The 16,612-nt window shown below is 48.6% G+C and overlaps 1 protein-coding gene across 2 annotated transcripts in view; it reads left to right on the forward strand.

The window, feature by feature from the left end:
- Window positions 1–5,293: 5,293 nt before the first annotated feature.
- Window positions 5,294–16,612, forward strand: part of Cib4 (calcium and integrin binding family member 4) — a 63,299-nt gene continuing 51,980 nt past the window's right edge. The window contains exons 1-2 of one of the 2 annotated variants that reach the window (XM_001068424.6): window positions 5,294–7,838; window positions 8,268–8,302. In XM_001068424.6, the coding sequence (XP_001068424.2) occupies window positions 7,785–7,838; window positions 8,268–8,302 (89 nt within the window). In that variant the 5' untranslated portion in view covers window positions 5,294–7,784. The remainder of the gene's footprint in view (window positions 7,839–8,267; window positions 8,303–16,612) is intronic. The other variant, XM_039113093.2, reaches the window with a different exon arrangement.

Here is a 16,612-nt window from a genome sequence, read left to right on the forward strand (position 1 = left end):
TAAATGAGTATTAGGCAAGGACAAGTAGCCACTCCCCCCAAGGGGTGGCCACCTAGCAGAAGCAGGGTGGGCAGCATTTAGTAGAAAGGGTGACTGGGAGGGTGATTAAGGAGTACCGGAGAGTGTGAGCGCACTAGGGAGCTAGCTCGATTGGTGTGACGATTTGTATATGCTCGACCCAGGGAGTGACATGATTAGAAGGTGTGGCCTTGTTGGAGTAGGTGTGTCACTGTGGGTGTGGGCTGTAAGACCCTCATTTTAGCTACCTGGAAGCCAGTATTCTGCCAGCGGTCTTCAGATGAAGATGTAGAACTCTCAGCTCTTTCCTGTAGCATGCCTGCCTGGATGATGCCATGTTCCTGCCTTAGTGATGGTAGACTGAGCCTCTGAGCCTGTAAGCCAACCTGATTAAATGTCCGTGTAAGAGCTGCCTTGGTCATGGTGTCTGTTCACATCAGTAAAACCCTAACCAAGACAATTGATAAAGCGCTTGCCTTTTAATGGTATGGACCTGAGTTCAGCCCCTAGAATGCAGAAGAAGCCGGGCATGGCAGCAGGGCTACAATTCCAGTGCTGGGAAGACAGAGACTCGAAGCTTCCCAGTGCTGGCTGGGGAGCTTAGCTTCCTTGATGAGTTTCAGGCAAGCGAGAAACCCTAGCCTGTGGTACCTGAGGAAAGATTTCTGAGATTGTCCTCTGACTTACACAGATCCACACACACAGGGATGGGGCACAGAGAGGAGGAGGAGGAAGAGAGGCGCGCAGCTCTATAGCTAAGCCAGTCTTACTGTGGAGTAGGAAGCATGGGACGGGGCCCTCGACTGAGTTCTAGTCCCAGGTTTGGTCCATATCATGCCAAGCTGAGTCATGCTGTGTGGTTTGAGAGGTGTTACCACCGATGGGAGTTCGTGAGACCGATTCTGCGATGTCCAGCAAGCTGCTTTTCCATGTCTATGGAAAAGGAGACAGTGACTTCCAGGACCAGCATTTGTAAAGCATTAGTTCTCAAAGGCTGACTGCTAAGCTCGGTCTATGGCATTTCCAAATTAAAAGTTCAAAAACTGTTCCAACAAGAAAATGAGTTTCTGGAGTCCCTTTTCTGGTCAGGAAGCTACTCTCTACTTTCTCAGGACCCTCTAGCACGCTGTTAACGAGAGCAAACCCTGATATAGGCTCTTTTTTTTTTTTTGGTAGGTCTTTTAAGAGCTGATCCCAGAACTAGGAGACAGGCAGAAGAGAGGACACCAGTGTGTAACTATCTAGGTATGTCCAGCGCCCCCACCATACCCCCCAAGAGCTCGGACCACCACCTAGACCTGGTGAAATCATAGATCTGTCTCCTGGCACTTTGAGCTCCCACCTCCACTTGGTTGAAGGTCACCCAGGATCACCACACTGAACTTAGCTGTTGTCTACACACAGATCAAGAAGATTACTCGGTTAACTAATTGACTATGTGAGTTTGGCTGCATGTAAATCTGTGCTTCAAGCACGTGCAGGGGTATCAGATCCCCTGAAAGTGGAGTTACAGACAGTTGTGAGCCACCATGTGGGTTCCAGGAGCCGGAACCTGGGTCCTTTGTAAGAATGGTTGGTGCTTCTAACAGTTGAGTCATCTCTAGTTCCTCAAGATTTCTCTTTTTAATAGAAGATTCCAGGGCAGACATGGAAGGCTGAAGAGTTTGTGAGGTGATGCCAAGTCCCGGGAGATGGCTTAATCTCACATGGACCTGTTCATGTGACAGTGCCTGAAACCAGGGTGTGACGTGGGGCGTCTGATGCAGGTTGGAAAAGGGCAAGGTCACCCTTGTCCAGGGCCCAGGCGCATTTCCTCAGCCTTTCATGTTCTTTGAATGCCAAGGATACTTACTTTTTTCCGAGGAGATTTTCAGCGTCCATGGCCACTGGAAACAGGGGTGTGTGTTATCCACGAGAGGAAAGGCACAGGGAAGCAAACAGCAAGGGCTTCTTTTGTGAAGTCCCTGAGTGACAGCAGACTGCACACTAGGATGGAGTGCCCTGCACCAGGCAAAGCAGGGGGAGCCTCTGTGTGGGACCCTTGACAGCCCTTTGGTGGCATGCCGTGCTCCTCTGTCTTCATGAACGCCTCACAGGAGGAGGGGCTGCAGCTTGAGGAGTCTCTTCCCCTAGTGCTGTGTTTTCCTTTAGAGTCAGGGGTACCCCATGAGCCCAATACTCACTGATTGGATTAACTAGACCAGCTAACCAGCAGCTTAGAAGGAAACTGCATTCATTTATGACCCTCCATACAGCCATGTGCTCATAGCTATGCCTGGCCATTTTTTAAAAACAAAACAAAACAAAAACAAAACAAAACAAAACAAAAAAACCCTCTGTAGATGCTGGGGATTAGAACTTGGTCCTGGTGCTTTCATAGCAGACACTCTGTTGACTAAGCCATCTCCTCAGTCTCCTTCATTTGCTTTAAAAAGTTATAAGTCTACTTGTTTGTGTTTCTGTGAGCATGCATGTGCATGTGTGTGTGTGTGCATGTGTGTGTGCATGTGTGTGTGTGCGCGCGTGTGCACATGTTCACATGTGCGTATCTGTGTATGTGCCAATGCGTGATGTGTTGGAAGGCATAGGCTACTGTAGGGATGTGGAGGTCAGAGGACAGCTTTGTGATGTTGGGTCTGAGGACTGTGCCTGGGCTTACCCAACAAGTGCCACACTGCTCGCCCATCTCACCAGCCTTTCCTTTGCCTTTTCATAAACATGAGTCTCTGCTTCCTTTAGCCTTCCCTTCTGAGAGTCAAATGTCTGATTTTGTTTTACAAAAAGAAAGGGGGGAGCATGGACCACATCTCAGTCCCCCCCGCCACCCAACAATTCTATTTTCCTCCCAAGCAATGTGACTGGGAAAGACTAAAGGAAGTGTAGTGTCCTAGAGGAAGGTGAGGGGAAAAACCCTCGAAAGTCTAAATCAGGGTATTATCTGTCTACATTGTCCACGCTTAGCCTTCTGGGTAATATGTGCAGTTTGCTGAGGCCCCAGCTGTGGGAAAGCTCTGTGGTGAACTCTGCACCAGAGGCTAGGGTAATGCTCTCACATACCTCTACACCCTGTCTCGGGGCCTTCAGGCAGCTTCTAGATCCCTGCACCATGCCATTGGACTGCAGGACGGCAGAAACTGAGAGAGTCCTGCCTTGGGCACCAGTGCATGGGCTCTGCATTCGCACTCCACACTATGATGGACCAGTGAGTGCTTAAGCCGGTGTTAGGGAGGGAGTCTAGATATCTCTGCTGTGGGAAAGCAGGGGCTCCAGCTCTCAGTTTCCCAGAAACCAGGATGGGTCCCCACAGACCTGCTATTTGCCACGGGGAAATCACTGACTCCTGCCTGTGTTCGTCCACAGACAAAGTGTAGCCCGGCTGACTGTTGGAAGTGCACACGGAGATCAAGATCGTAGATGGCAGATCAGATCAGGAGCCAGCTGTCCCAGTAGGGAGGGGTGGCTGTGGGTGGAGCCACTTGCTTGGGTTAGACTGAGCTGGGGGGCATGGACCTGAATTCACTCATTTACACATTCTTTAATAATATTTACGGAGCTTTGCAAGCATTGAGTTAACACTTAAACATATCTTGTCAATTTTAAAATAACAGCTTTAAGGTATAATTGACACACCATACAATTCACTCCTGCAAAGTATGTAACTTCAGGGGTTTTAAGCTATTCAGAGCTGTACCACCATTTAATTTTAGAACACATTCATCTACCCATAAAGAGACTTGGTTCTCATTTGCAGTCAGCCACTCACGGTTTCCTGCCCCTTAGCCCCTGAAAACTACCAGCCTACATTCTGTCCACTCCAGACATCGTAAGCAGGCGGAGTCCTACACTGCATGGCCTTTGTGACTGTTCTCAAGGCGTGCTGTTTTGTGGGACCAAACTTCACCCATCGTGGTGCCAAGAACTATTCTGCCTTATGGGTACTCACCAGTTAATGGGTTTGCTTCCACTTCCGGAGATTGTATATAATGCTTTTGTGAGCACGCTTAATTTTCTGTTTAAAGCCGCCATCGTGGTGGGTGTGAAGAGGCACCTTAGAGTGGGTTTGATTTGCATCTGGCTCCCTGGTGGCTAACGCCCGCTGAGGAGCTTTTCATGGACTCCTAAGCCCTTTCCTTGTCTTCTTGGAGAAATGCCTATTCCTATCCTTGGCCCGTTTTCTATTTAATTTTTAAAGGCTTGTTTTAAAGTGTGTGTGTGTGTGTGTGTGTGTGTGTGTGTGTGTGTGTGTGTGTGTGTGTTCGTGTTCATAAATGCAGGTGTCCATGGAATCTAGAAGAGGACATCAAACCCCTTAAGCTGGGTTTCAGAGAGTTGTGAACCACCTAATGTGGGTGCTGGGAACTGACCTCAGTCCCTTTGCAAGAGCGATCCTTATTCAAGTGCTCACAATCACTGAGCCACCTCTGAACCCCGTTTAACCCTCACCCCCTTTTAGCTGGCTTACTTCTTTGTACTCTGAGAATCCTTTACACAGCCTGGATACCAGTCGTTTTTTCAGAGACGCTGACTTTGATAAGACAGGCAAAAGTACATCGAATTGACACAGGGGCTGGAAGTTTAAGAATCTATGCAGTTCCCTGAAAGGTGACAGAAACCTATGTCATGCAGACCTCAGAGAGGCAGGATGTGGTGGGACTGTTCTTCCTGGAGCCTCCTCAGCTACATGTCTTTGAAATCAGTGCGGTACCACAAGGCATTTAGCAGCAGGGGCCTGGGGGAGGGGCAGAGGTTGCCGAATACACTGTAGCAAAACCTCTTGTGGGGATTTTTCTTTTTTGTTTCTTTGCCTTTTTTAAAAAGCATGGTCTTTTATTCCTCCTGCAAATGAGATGGTGCATATAAAAGCATTTGGAATTGTAAAGGGATATGCAAATGCAAGGTGACATTCTTATTGCTACTATTGTTATTGGTGAGAACCAATAAAAGACCTGTCTAGGATGAAGTCACAGGGTTTTGGGGACAGGAGAGGTGTGGGCTAGGGACAGATGGGGGAAAGAGGGTGAACACTGAAAGAGACAGGAGGGTAGCGGGGCTGGCATAACCTGGCTTTTGTGTGTGTGTGTGTGTGTGTGTGTGTGTGTGAGAGAGAGAGAGAGAGAGAGAGAGAGAGAGAGAGAGAGAGAGAGAGTACATGAGCACATGAAGCACCTTGTATTTCTGGTGCATTCCTCTACCACCTGTAAAATTATTCACTTAATATTTTTCTTTAAAAGGGCCCCTATTACTTTTCATTAAAGAGCTATGTTTATGAAGTCATCTTTACATCCCAGTCATAAACGACAAGCGTGCATCATTTTCAGAAGGGAAGGTACCCTATAAAACAAACGTGAAAACGCGTGCAGTGTTCTGCAGTTTTGGCTGGATTCCGTTGCCTCCTGGGCCTGGAACTCTGTCCCATCTTCTCAGCCTGGTTCAGCACTGTCACTCAGGCATCTGTTCCAATGGCCCTTCTTTGGAGGCCTTAGGTGCCAGGCAGCTCTAGTGTTGGCCCCCAGCCTGGTCCTTGTTATCTATCTCTTTCTGCACCGTAGCTTCCTGGAGTGTCTGGGTCGGGTGTCAAGGGCAAGGAGTCATCTTTGTTCTTCACTAGTCTTCCGGTCTAGCTCTGTAGGGGCTGCACGAGGAGCTGAGAGCTTGGGGCTGCTGGGCAGTTCTGCTGCTTTTGTTGCTCTCTTTTAGCAAGGGTCCGCAGGGTGTAAAGACACAGCAGGCTAGTGCCAAGCGGTCTTACCTTGCCTGTTTTCAGGATGTCTGGAAAAGACTGGATGGAGAAGGGTACAGCCTGCCAGCGTACGAGCTCAAAGATCCCTGGCTTCCCTGGGTGTTCTAGACTTTCAACTTGCTTAGTCCCAGAGCACCCCTTAAACCCTCCAACTCTGCAGGGCCCCAGAGTGAGGGAGCAATTATCCCATGAGTTGCTGTAAGCAGGAACCTACCCAGCTTTTGGCAGAAGGGGTCCCGTTTAGATGGAGTTTAGTGACTGCCTACTCGCCGAAGGCCTTCACTTCCAGGCCCAACTTTTTTTTTTTCTTGGTTCTTTTTTTCGGAGCTGGGGACCGAACCCAGGGCCTTGTGCTTCCTAGGTAAGCGCTCTACCACTGAGCTAAATCCCCAGCCCCCAGGCCCAACTTTTAAAGCAGTGTGTTCTCTCTCTCTCTTTCAAGTACTGGTTTGATATCAGACATCTTGATTAAAAAAATAACAACAAAAGGTGCACATTTGTTATATTCTTTCTTTCTTCTTGCGATTTTAGAAAGTAGGGAATTCTCAGTGCCATTTTGAGAGATGGGGACTGAGGCTCACAGTAGTTTTATGATTTGCTTAAAGTGATGAATTCCAACCTGTAGCATGTCAAAGCCTAGGTTCCTGATCGCCACATATAGTAGCTATGAAGTGTCACTGTATACAGTCAGCTACGTGTGGGCTACAGTTCAAAGGCTACACGCATTCTAAAGTAAATGTGAATGTGGAATTACTTGAAACATTAAGGGTCCCCCCACCCCCCAACAGTTTTCAAGCCCAAACTTCATAGGTGCTACAGTGTCAAAGGGTTGACGTGCCCATCTTCTTGCCTAGCACTTTCTGTATATTAATGTCTCCACACGGTTACTTCTGGTGACATCAGCATCCAACTCCAGGGATGGAGTACATGGTGTATGCACACATTCTGACTCTAAGAGTTGTGTCCCATCAGGTGAAATGCCTAACACTGGTGCCTGCTCTGTAATTAAAGGGATGAAGGTCCGCCTTCCTTCTGCCAGCCTTTACTTCTGTGCAGGAAAGACAGGAAACAGGGGGCAGCTACATTTCTAGAGGATTCACCCCATCAGAGTCCCAGGCTCCTCCCGGGACAGTCTGTGACCAGGTATGCTATAGGGTGAAGAGCCTCTCGTGTGTACCATGAGGGCCGATATGAAGAACACCCAGGAGGAGAGCAGAGAGAGGACTTCAGGGGAGTTCCCAGAACTTCAGCACCAATGGCAGTTTGTTTCCTGATCCAAAGTCTGTCCCATTCTTCCCTGCTTTCTGTGCCCCAGAAAGTTGGTGTGATGTAGGGGCGCTTGGCTCATGTGCCCTTAGCCAGGAGCAGAGCAGCTGTGTGGTTAGGAGCTCTGACTTCTGCCCCATCTTGGTTGTTTTCTACCTTTGAGCTTATCTTTGCACAGAGTCCTTTCATGTTGCCCAAATTTGAATGCACCTTCTGTTCCTACAGGGACTCAGATTGGTGGTATAAAGTACCCTTCTGTATCCTGTAGGCCATCTACTGAAGGAGGGTGGGTCTATGATTCTCCATCTCTGTAGCCACACCCCATACAGTACTCCGGATCTGGCTCTAACACTTGGTGAGCACTTTCTATGTGTCAATAATAATTATCATCTGCATCGACCAGAGAATCCTTGCAATGGTCCTGAAACTATTGTCCCCTTGAAGAGGTAAGGGCAAAAAAGCATCCCAAAGGTTGTGTAGCTTGCTCCAGGTCACATAGTAAGCACGTGGCAGATCTGGGATTCCGTCCCAGGCATCGTGACTCCCTGAGTCAACACCTCAAGGCCGCTTTTGGCCTGCCTTTCTGTTTGTTGTTTTGGAGGTGATGGTTCTTAGCCAGGGCATCAAAAGAACCTGTTTGCCAACTCAGGGGCAGAAGGTGGAATGCTGGTCACCATGGTAACAGAATCAACGGACTGCACCAGCTGCTGAGCCCTTGGGGGTTGAAGTCCTACTGCTGGCAGGAGGAGGCTGGGTTGGCATGGGACAGTGTTTGAGGTACCAGATGCAGTGGGAGGACCTGGAAGAGTACCAGGTGGGTAGTCAGGTCACAGATTCGGGACAGAACTAGGAGCTTCCCAGGGTGGGGGGGACAGAGAAGAAACTGGCAGTGATATCTCTTGCCTTTGCTGTACTTTTATCCACATTTTTAGACATTGTTTAAACCTCCTCACCCCGTATCTCCTGTCCCAGAGCCCAGGGTTTTAGCTTTGGCTCAGATTGACTCTGTTAGTCTGGACCACTTTGCCTTTTCCCCATGACATGGCCAGGGGAGTAGTGGCATCATCCTGCTCTTTGCTGCCACCACAGGCTGGCTCCTGTGGCTTCAGTGTCATCACCTACCTCGTCCATGTCCACGGTACAATGAGAGAGCACCCCTGCCCTCTCTGAGGCTTTATGCTCTTTCATGGGCTGGGGGGAGGGTACTGGATTGAATGGCAGTCTTCTCTCTGATTTGTTGCAGGCTCTGACCTTCTTGACGAGAAACGAGATTCTGTGGTGAGTAAAGACCCTGGTCCTTCTTTCCCTTTCTCTGAGCTGGGCTCTTTCCTGCCATGGTTTCACCCTGGCCCTGGGGTGTAATCCCTTCTCAGAACCACACAGCCCCAAAGCAGCACCTGGGATGAACAGGAAGTCGTGAGAGTCCACGGGAGCAGGAGGAGACATCAGACTCAGGCTCCAGTGCTGTTGCTACCACCGAGGTTCTTCCTAGATGTTGGGATTTCTTTAGGGCAGTGAGGAAAATGAAGAAAGGCTTAGAGAGTGCAGGGTGAGCCTGTTGAAGCCATTCACTGGTCTGGTGAAGCTAGAAGCAGCATGGACACTCATTTGGCTACCTGTCCCCCTCCTTCCTGCCTCCACCCCCATGGCTTCCTTCCAGGGCTCATCGTATCTGTGCCAGATACAATGGGAACAGAGAATGTATTCTCAAGTAGGATTCTGCCATGTGGGGAATGCCTTGGTCAAAGTCCTATTCATCCAGAATGGAATCGTGACAAATGGCTTGATAGGGCATGGAATGGGATGATCAAGGTAGATGTATTATTTGTAGTCAGGCGCTCAACAAAGTTGTATGGTATATAAATGAGCATTCCAGGACACTTCTGGAAGAAGACAGTGAAGATGGGAATGAGGAGACCATTTAGATGCTGTCCTGGATGGACACACACACACCACACACACACACATGCACACACACACACACACACACGCACACACACACACACAGGCACACACACAGGCACACACACACAGGCACACACACACATGCACACACATGCACACACATGCACACACACATGCACACACACACGCACACACGCACACACACGCACACACACACGCACACACACACACACATGCACACACACACACCACCCCTTGTCCTCACTGGCTCTTCTTGAACTGAGCATTCTGAAACATCACAAGCGCTAGACTCTCCAGGCACAACAGGGGTAGCTACGCGACAAAGAGCTATGGAGACCAGGAATGGTCTTGAGGATTCGATACCTTTCCTTTTAAAAATACTACTTATTTACTGGGAGTTGAAGCTAGGATTTTATACGTGCTAGCCAAGAACACTACCACTGAGTCACACTCTGAACTCACTGTTTCACATAGAGGGGAAAAATGACAAGATTCCAAGTGAGCTGTTGCCTACCACGTACCTCATCCCTACTGATATGTTCTAAGACGTAATATATGCATAAATCATAAAACAAGAGGAAAAGAAGCAACGGCGAAATATGACTGGAAAATCCTAACAGGACGCAAGTTCTAAATGTGAAGCAAATGTCTGCATTCTTTCCACGGGCCCTTCCTCTTGACTCAGCTCCTGCTCGGGCCCAGTGTATCATCCAGACTCCTGAGAGAACGGTCCACGCACGCACCTTCATGAATCCCTCACCCACTTACATCACTCCTTGCTTCCTGGGACTAAATCCTGTTCATTTTGTTTTGTACCTGTGTCTTTTTTTAAGTTGTGCTCTTTGCCAGTATTATATGAAGCACATAGAAAGCCACTGTGATTTAATACCAGACCCTGTTGTGGATACATAGTCTGTCGGGTGGTTGTGAGGATGTTTGTGAGGCCTCAGGGAGAGAGAATACAGATGGCACCCATCTTTTCCCCCTATTTTCCTGCGCTCTGGGTTAGCCTCCTGAGAACGAGGTTCTTGGAAGCAAGTCATCCTTAGGGCCCCCCTCCCGAACCTGAACTGACCACCCGGGTCTTGAGGTGACAGCGGTTCACATCCTCTTCCCAGCCTGCTTCCATCTCCATCAAAGGTGTGTATTGTGGCTTGAATATAAATGTGCCAGCAGCAGGCTCGTGTGTTTGAACACTCGACCTCCCGCTGCTGACACTGATGCTATTTCAGGAGGTTATGGAACCTTTAGGGGGTGGGGCCTCACCGACAAATGGGGGACTGTAGGGTTATGGAAACTTCTGTTTCCAGACCTCTTTGCTTCCTGATCCACTAGGATTTAATAGGCCATCCCGTAAGTCCCCAGGGCTACAGATCCAACATCCCAGCTGCCCCAGTCACCCTGTTTGTCTTCACCACGGAGGGCTGTACCCCTTTGAAACATGACCCAAACAAACCCTTCCTCTCATAAGTTATTTCTGTTAGGCGTTCTGTTGGAGCAACAAGAAAAGCAACTAATACAGCGTCTTTATGTAACTGGCCTGGCAGAAATGAAGATATTCTAATGAGACGCCTGTGTCTCAATCTAGCAGACTGTTCAAACAATGGGTCCCAAAGAATGGGAATTTTCTCCAGGAGTCTCAGAGAGAAGGAAAGGATACAGGCCATCAGGGGAAGTTGTCTCCATGAAAGAGGTTGCACACAGTTCTAACCATTTGTCAAACCACCTTACAGGATGAGACTGAATCCCAGATAATGATAGGTCAGAGATAGGCAGGACCCCGCCTTGTCCGGTACTGCCTAGACACATGTATGTTCACATCCCCGGCTCTCTATCTGAACTTTAACCTCGCTGAAAATGACTTAGAGAGTGGCTGGATCCCTTTGTCCCTCTTCTTAATATGGTCATGTTGAATAAAACCTTTTCTGCCTTCCACTGTCGATTTGGTTCTTTTAATTGGCTTACGAAGGGTGGTGGGTGGCCAAACCTGGCTTGGAGCATAGTATGTGCTGGCTTAGTTTGATAATGCTTCCCCATGGAAAAGGTGTAACTTCAGTTTTCCAAGTGTTGCTAGGGAAAGCTATGCATCAGATCAAACCTGTCCCACAAGCTTCCCTTGAAGCTCTTTCAGGCCCACCCTGGCTGATGGCTCCATTCCTGAGCACAAGGAGACGTGCCTCACTCTGGGTAGCTCCTGCCAACAGGCTTCTACCTTTGGGCCCATGGAGAAAAGGAATAGGTTAGGTAGCGGGCGTTGGGTACCCTGCCTAATGAAGATATAGTGGAGGATGTGGTGCCTCAGCTCCTACTTTGCATATTTATCTCTAGACTTGCACACCTTCAGATAAGATGGACAAGAGCAGGAGGACAGGAGTAGGGGGACAGAAACTCCAACATGCCAGGGTGGTACTGGGGAAGGTCCTTCAGACACCCCAGCCGGAGGAAGTCATAGGCTGAGGAACAGCTGAAGCTATGGGTGAGAACCTCAGATGATCAAGGTGCTCAATGGCTGTGGTTCAAAATGAAGGCATCATGTTGGCTTGGCCATTGTACTTGCACCATGATGGCGTAGGAAACCAGTGCTGATTCACCCACCTGCAGGATGCTGTCTTGGGTGGCTGGAGCCTCCATAGAGAACCTTAGAAGTGTGATGTTCAAGATTACAAGATTAAATCAGGAAAGCAAGGCCCAGGGAGCTTCCAGTCAACATGGGGAACAATGAGTATCACTCATGTCTGTCCCTACTTCCAAAGGAAGAGTAAAGGCATGTTTTCTGTTGTGTTTTGAAGGAGAGAGAAACCCGCAAGCACAAAAAGAAAGCCGTAGATGAGAAAGACCAAGAGATACATGAGAAGTACCATGGAGATAGGATCCTAAAACAGACTCAGCTGAGCCCATTCTGCAGGACCTGCAATGACAGATTCAAAACCCAGAAAGGCCCAGGGAGCTTAGAATGACAGAGTCAGGCAAGAACACGAAGGGAAACTGAGGGTCTCAGGTGAGCTTACCTCTTGTCTATGATTCACTTGGCATCCATCCCACCCTGTTCCAGTGTGAGAGGAGCTCACAGTCTGGGTAAGAGTCACAGCCAAGCACCATGAAGAACAAGGGATCTTACATTGAACCTCCAAAGCCTTGCTGTAGTCTGACATGGAGAACCTCTACAAGTCAACAGGGAACAAAAGAGCCTCACACCGTCATGACATTTCAGAATGTAGAGACAACAAGAAGACCTTCCACAGGGGGAGGAAAGGGAAAAATGATGCAGAGTGGGTGTGGTATCAGAACATGAGAAGACAGTCCTTTACAAAATTCATAGGAAAGACGTTCCCAATCTAGAACAAAATTCCTAGCTAGTCTATCAACCATGAATGGAAGTGGGATAGCAATATTTTTACTTGCAATTCAATAAAGGGTATACACATATCTGAGACGGCTTTTTGAGGATTTGCTCAGCTAAAATTAGTGATTAAACAGTAAAGGCCCAGGATCCAGAGAAGAAAAGATCCTACCGAATGGATGGAGAAGTTAATCACAAGGATGGTAATGAGAAAAATCTCAAGCAGGACAAGGGAAACAGGCCTGGAGAGCAGCCAGCTCTTTAGAGCGCTGTAGAAAGTTTGGTGGATGAACTAATGACAGACATACTGTAGTCTAAGAAAAAGAAAACAAGGCAATGGTTAACTCTGGGAAAAACAAAAGGCTTGCGAGGAAAAGAATGTAATGTTACACAAGGGAAACCATCTGTGAGCAATGCTTGAATAATAAATAAAATATAACAGTAATACGGTAAACACAGAATATCGATTCAGGCAAATTGTTTTAAATTGGGATGTTGGGGAAGGAGACGTATATAGAGAAATAAATCCTCCTCTTAATAGGAGCATGTCACAAGATAATGTCTATAATGAAACGGCACTGACAAGTTGGTAGCATTAGCACGGTACTTAGAAGTGTTGTATAAATATTAAGAAGTAAACCAAGAGAAACAATAAGGTGTTTGTAAAATGCCTCTGGAGAACAGTGGGTAAGTGTGGGGCACGGGATATAAGTCACCCAGTCTGTAGGCTTTATAGCGCTTGTGTTTTTAGCTTGTCATAGTGTCTAGCTTTGGAAAATGACACTGAGAGCTAGAAGATGCTGCTGGCTTCTGAAGTAAGATGATTGCACACATGGATGTGTGAGCACAATGCCTGGAAAGGTGCAACGCATGCTGCAAATGGACCAGCTCCTCGGGGGCAAACGGGGTCTGGGACATGTCCATGTTAGGGGTGCATCATGGACCAAGGAAGAAAAAAGCTTAGACATTGATTCATGGTGTGGGCTCAGAAAGTCCCTAGCTTACAATGTCTAGGGGAGACTGGGCCATTGTGAGCTCCTAGTGTCAAGCTGGACCAGACCAAGTGCTGGTCACTTTTGAGCAGCTTTTCTTAAGGGGCCTCAACAATGGCCCAGCTGAGTGGTGGTGGTCCACTGATACAAACCATGAAGAAAACGGGGGTAGGGTGGGGATGAACAGTGAGTATAAGGTGTCTCACCCTCTTGCACCTAGAGGCCGGGTCACCAGATCCTCATATACTGTGACTGGAGACTGGGTCAGCCTGGCAAGGCTGAGCCCTTTGGATGAATCCATGATACGCTGGAGTCTCTGGGTTAAGGATGGGTCTGTTGACATGCTGTTCCCAGACCACGCTCAGGTTGATCCTTCCTTCCTACCTTCCTTCCTCCCTCCCTCCCTCCCTTCCTTCCTTCCTTCCTTCCTTCCTTCCTTCCTTCCTTCCTTCCTCCCTTCCTCCCTTCCTCCCTTCCTCCCTTCCTCCCTTCTTTCCTTCTTTCCTTCCTTCCTTCCTTCCTCCCTTCCTTCCTTCCTTCCTTCTTTCCTTCCTTCCTCCCTTCCTTCCTTCCTTCCTTCTTTCCTTCTTTCCTCCCTCCCTTCCTTCCTTCTTTCCTTCCTTCTTTCCTTCCTTCTTTCCTTCCTTCCTTCTTTCCTTCCTTCTTTCCTTCTTTCCTTCCTTCCTTCCTTCTTTCCTTCCTTCTTTCCTTCTTTCCTTCCTTCCTCCCTCCCTTCCTCCCTTCCTTCCTTCCTTCTTTCCTTCCTTCCTTCTTTCCTTCTTTCCTTCCTTCTTTCCTTCCTTCTTTCCTTCCTTCTTTCCTTCTTTCCTTCCTTCCTTCCTTCTTTCCTTCCTTCCTTCCTTCCTTCTTTCCTTCTTCCCTTCCTTCCTCCCTCCCTTCCTCCCTCCCTTCCTCCCTTCCTTCTTTCCTTCTTTCCCTCCTTCCTTCCTTCCTTATTTCCTTCTTTCCTTCTTTCCTTCCTTCCTTCCTTCTTTCCTTCTCTCCTTCTTCCTTCCTTCCTTCCTTCTTTCCTTCCTTCCTTCTGTCCTTCCTTCCTTCCTTCTTTCCTTCCTTCCTTCCTTCCTTCCTTCCTTCTGTCCTTCCTTCCTTCCTTCCTTCTTTCCTTCCTTCCTTCCTCCCTCCCTCCCTTCCTTCCTTCCTTCCCTCCTTCCTTCTTGTTGGGAGTCTGACACAGATAAGTAGATGCTCTGCCAAGCCTCTCATGAAGCCTCTTTTTTCTCAGCATCCTGGAGACTCCCCAGACTTTCTAGTCTCCCTTCCCTGTTCTACCCGTTAGCCACTGGGTTCCCTGGAGCAGCCGAAGCTCTGGCACGTACAGTATGGCAAGTTTTCTTCTTGGGAGCCAAGAGCCTGGGTTTGAGGATCAGCTCTGCTGCATGCTAGCTGTGTGCCTGGGCCTTGGTTTCTGCACTATAAAACAGTGTGAGAGGATTCACAAAGCCACCAGCAGGCCAAGGAGATGACAGGCTATCTTGTGAGCAGTATGTTCCCAGCTCAGGGCAGAGCCCAGACAGCTGTTTCCACCATGTCTAGAACTTCCTGTCTGCAAAATGAGGAAACTGGCTCAGAGAAAGACAGCGATTTTCACAGGGTCACACAGCTTGGAAATAAATATCTGCACGTTCAGGCTAAAGAAGGGCCATTTGTACCTGTAGGTTATACCACAAAACAGCAGGCTATTGGCCTGTGAGGTGGAGAAGCCCAGATAGCTGAGCCCAGGTAGGAACCAGGGGCTTACACTGGGTCTCTGATCTTACTCTTGCAGAAGAAGCATCAGGAAGCTTATAGAATCTTTGCCGGTCTCCTGGGCTTGAATAAGAACCCTGAGGCGAGGTGGGGATATGGACCCATTTATAAATTCCCTGCAGGGTTTTAACAGAGAGTCCATTTGAGACCCAGTAAACTAAAAAGTCTCAGCAGCGGCATCAGCAGCAGCAACAGCAGGTGACAGGAAACAAGAAGAAAAAAAGGGGAGGGGTTTACAGGCTTTCAGAGTCACAGGTATCTGACTAGAGGGATCTAAGCAGGGGAGTCACCAAGAGTCTCTTTTCACAAGGGAAACTGAGTCTGTGGGGGTGTGTCGTGGCAGGTCCAAGGTCACAAGGGGAGGTAGCAATCACAGAGGCAGATCAGAACCAGTCTCTCATTTCGGAGCCAAATGTGGAAGCGAGCCACGCCCAGACTGCCTGGCTGTTGGCAGGCCCGACGTGTGAGTTTCTCAAATGGCTTTGACTTTTGAGTCCATTAGTGATTAATTCAGAGCTCCATTTCGAGCTTGCTGATCCATATTTGGAGGAGGAGAACATTCTGTGGCAGCCGAGATGCAGCCATGATTCATCTGTGGACAGCTGGTCCCTGTGGCCATCCGGGAAAGCATGGAGTCTGGGCAGGGCCCCATCCAGCACTCTTGTTCAGCCTGGGATGTGTGCACAGGGGATCTCTCCTGAGGGACTGGGGATATAGTGGACCCTTCAAGGGGAGATAGTGCAACTCCAATTACCCATTTTAGGGTTCAGTCATTCCCCTCTTGTGTCTTCCCAGTTGTATGACCTTGGGCATACTAGGTAAACTTGCCAAGCCTCAGTTTACCCATCCACAAAGTGGTCACTTACACCTTTCCCACCGGGACTATTGGGAAGATGCTAGGAGGAACATGTCTGAGTATGCCCAGCACACAAGGTGTGGTCAGGTGTGGTGAGAACTACAGGTTTTCCCAGTCTCCCTTCTCTGGGATTCTGGGCGAGAGCTCTGGTGTCCGCGGCTCACACTTTAACCTCCCCACCCATGTGACTTTGGGCAGATCATCTACCTCCTGTTTTTCTCTTTTGGAAAGGAAAGGTCTCTGCCTTGTTGGGTCCTTGTTATGGTATGGACAGAGGAGTTGTCACCCTAGGTACACATCGCAAGCATGAATGGCCTGGGGGAGCTTAAACGTAAAAGAGAGCAGGCGAGATGGCTCGGTTGGTAAAGTGCTTTTGGAAGACACAGGGGACATGAGTTCAGTCCTTAGAACCTGTGTGAAAATGCTGAGCACTGCCTCTGACTTGGTGGGAAAACAGAGACAGGGACCCTACAGTTCCCTGGCCCAATGGTCTAGCTGAATTGGTGAGATCTGGGTGCAGCAAGGGATCCTGTCGCCCCCTCCCCAAGTAAGATGGATAGTGGTAGAGTAAGACAGGAGACACCCACCTCTGGACTCCACGGGCACAGGAGCTCTTACTGCTCCCAAAACACACACACACACACACCCAGTCTAAGTTAGATTGTTTGGTGGTTGGGCCTGATAATACAAACTTATATACGCTTAAT

Source organism: Rattus norvegicus, chromosome 6 (assembly GCF_036323735.1).
Source record: "Rattus norvegicus strain BN/NHsdMcwi chromosome 6, GRCr8, whole genome shotgun sequence".
Taxonomy (NCBI): Eukaryota; Metazoa; Chordata; class Mammalia; order Rodentia; family Muridae; genus Rattus; species Rattus norvegicus.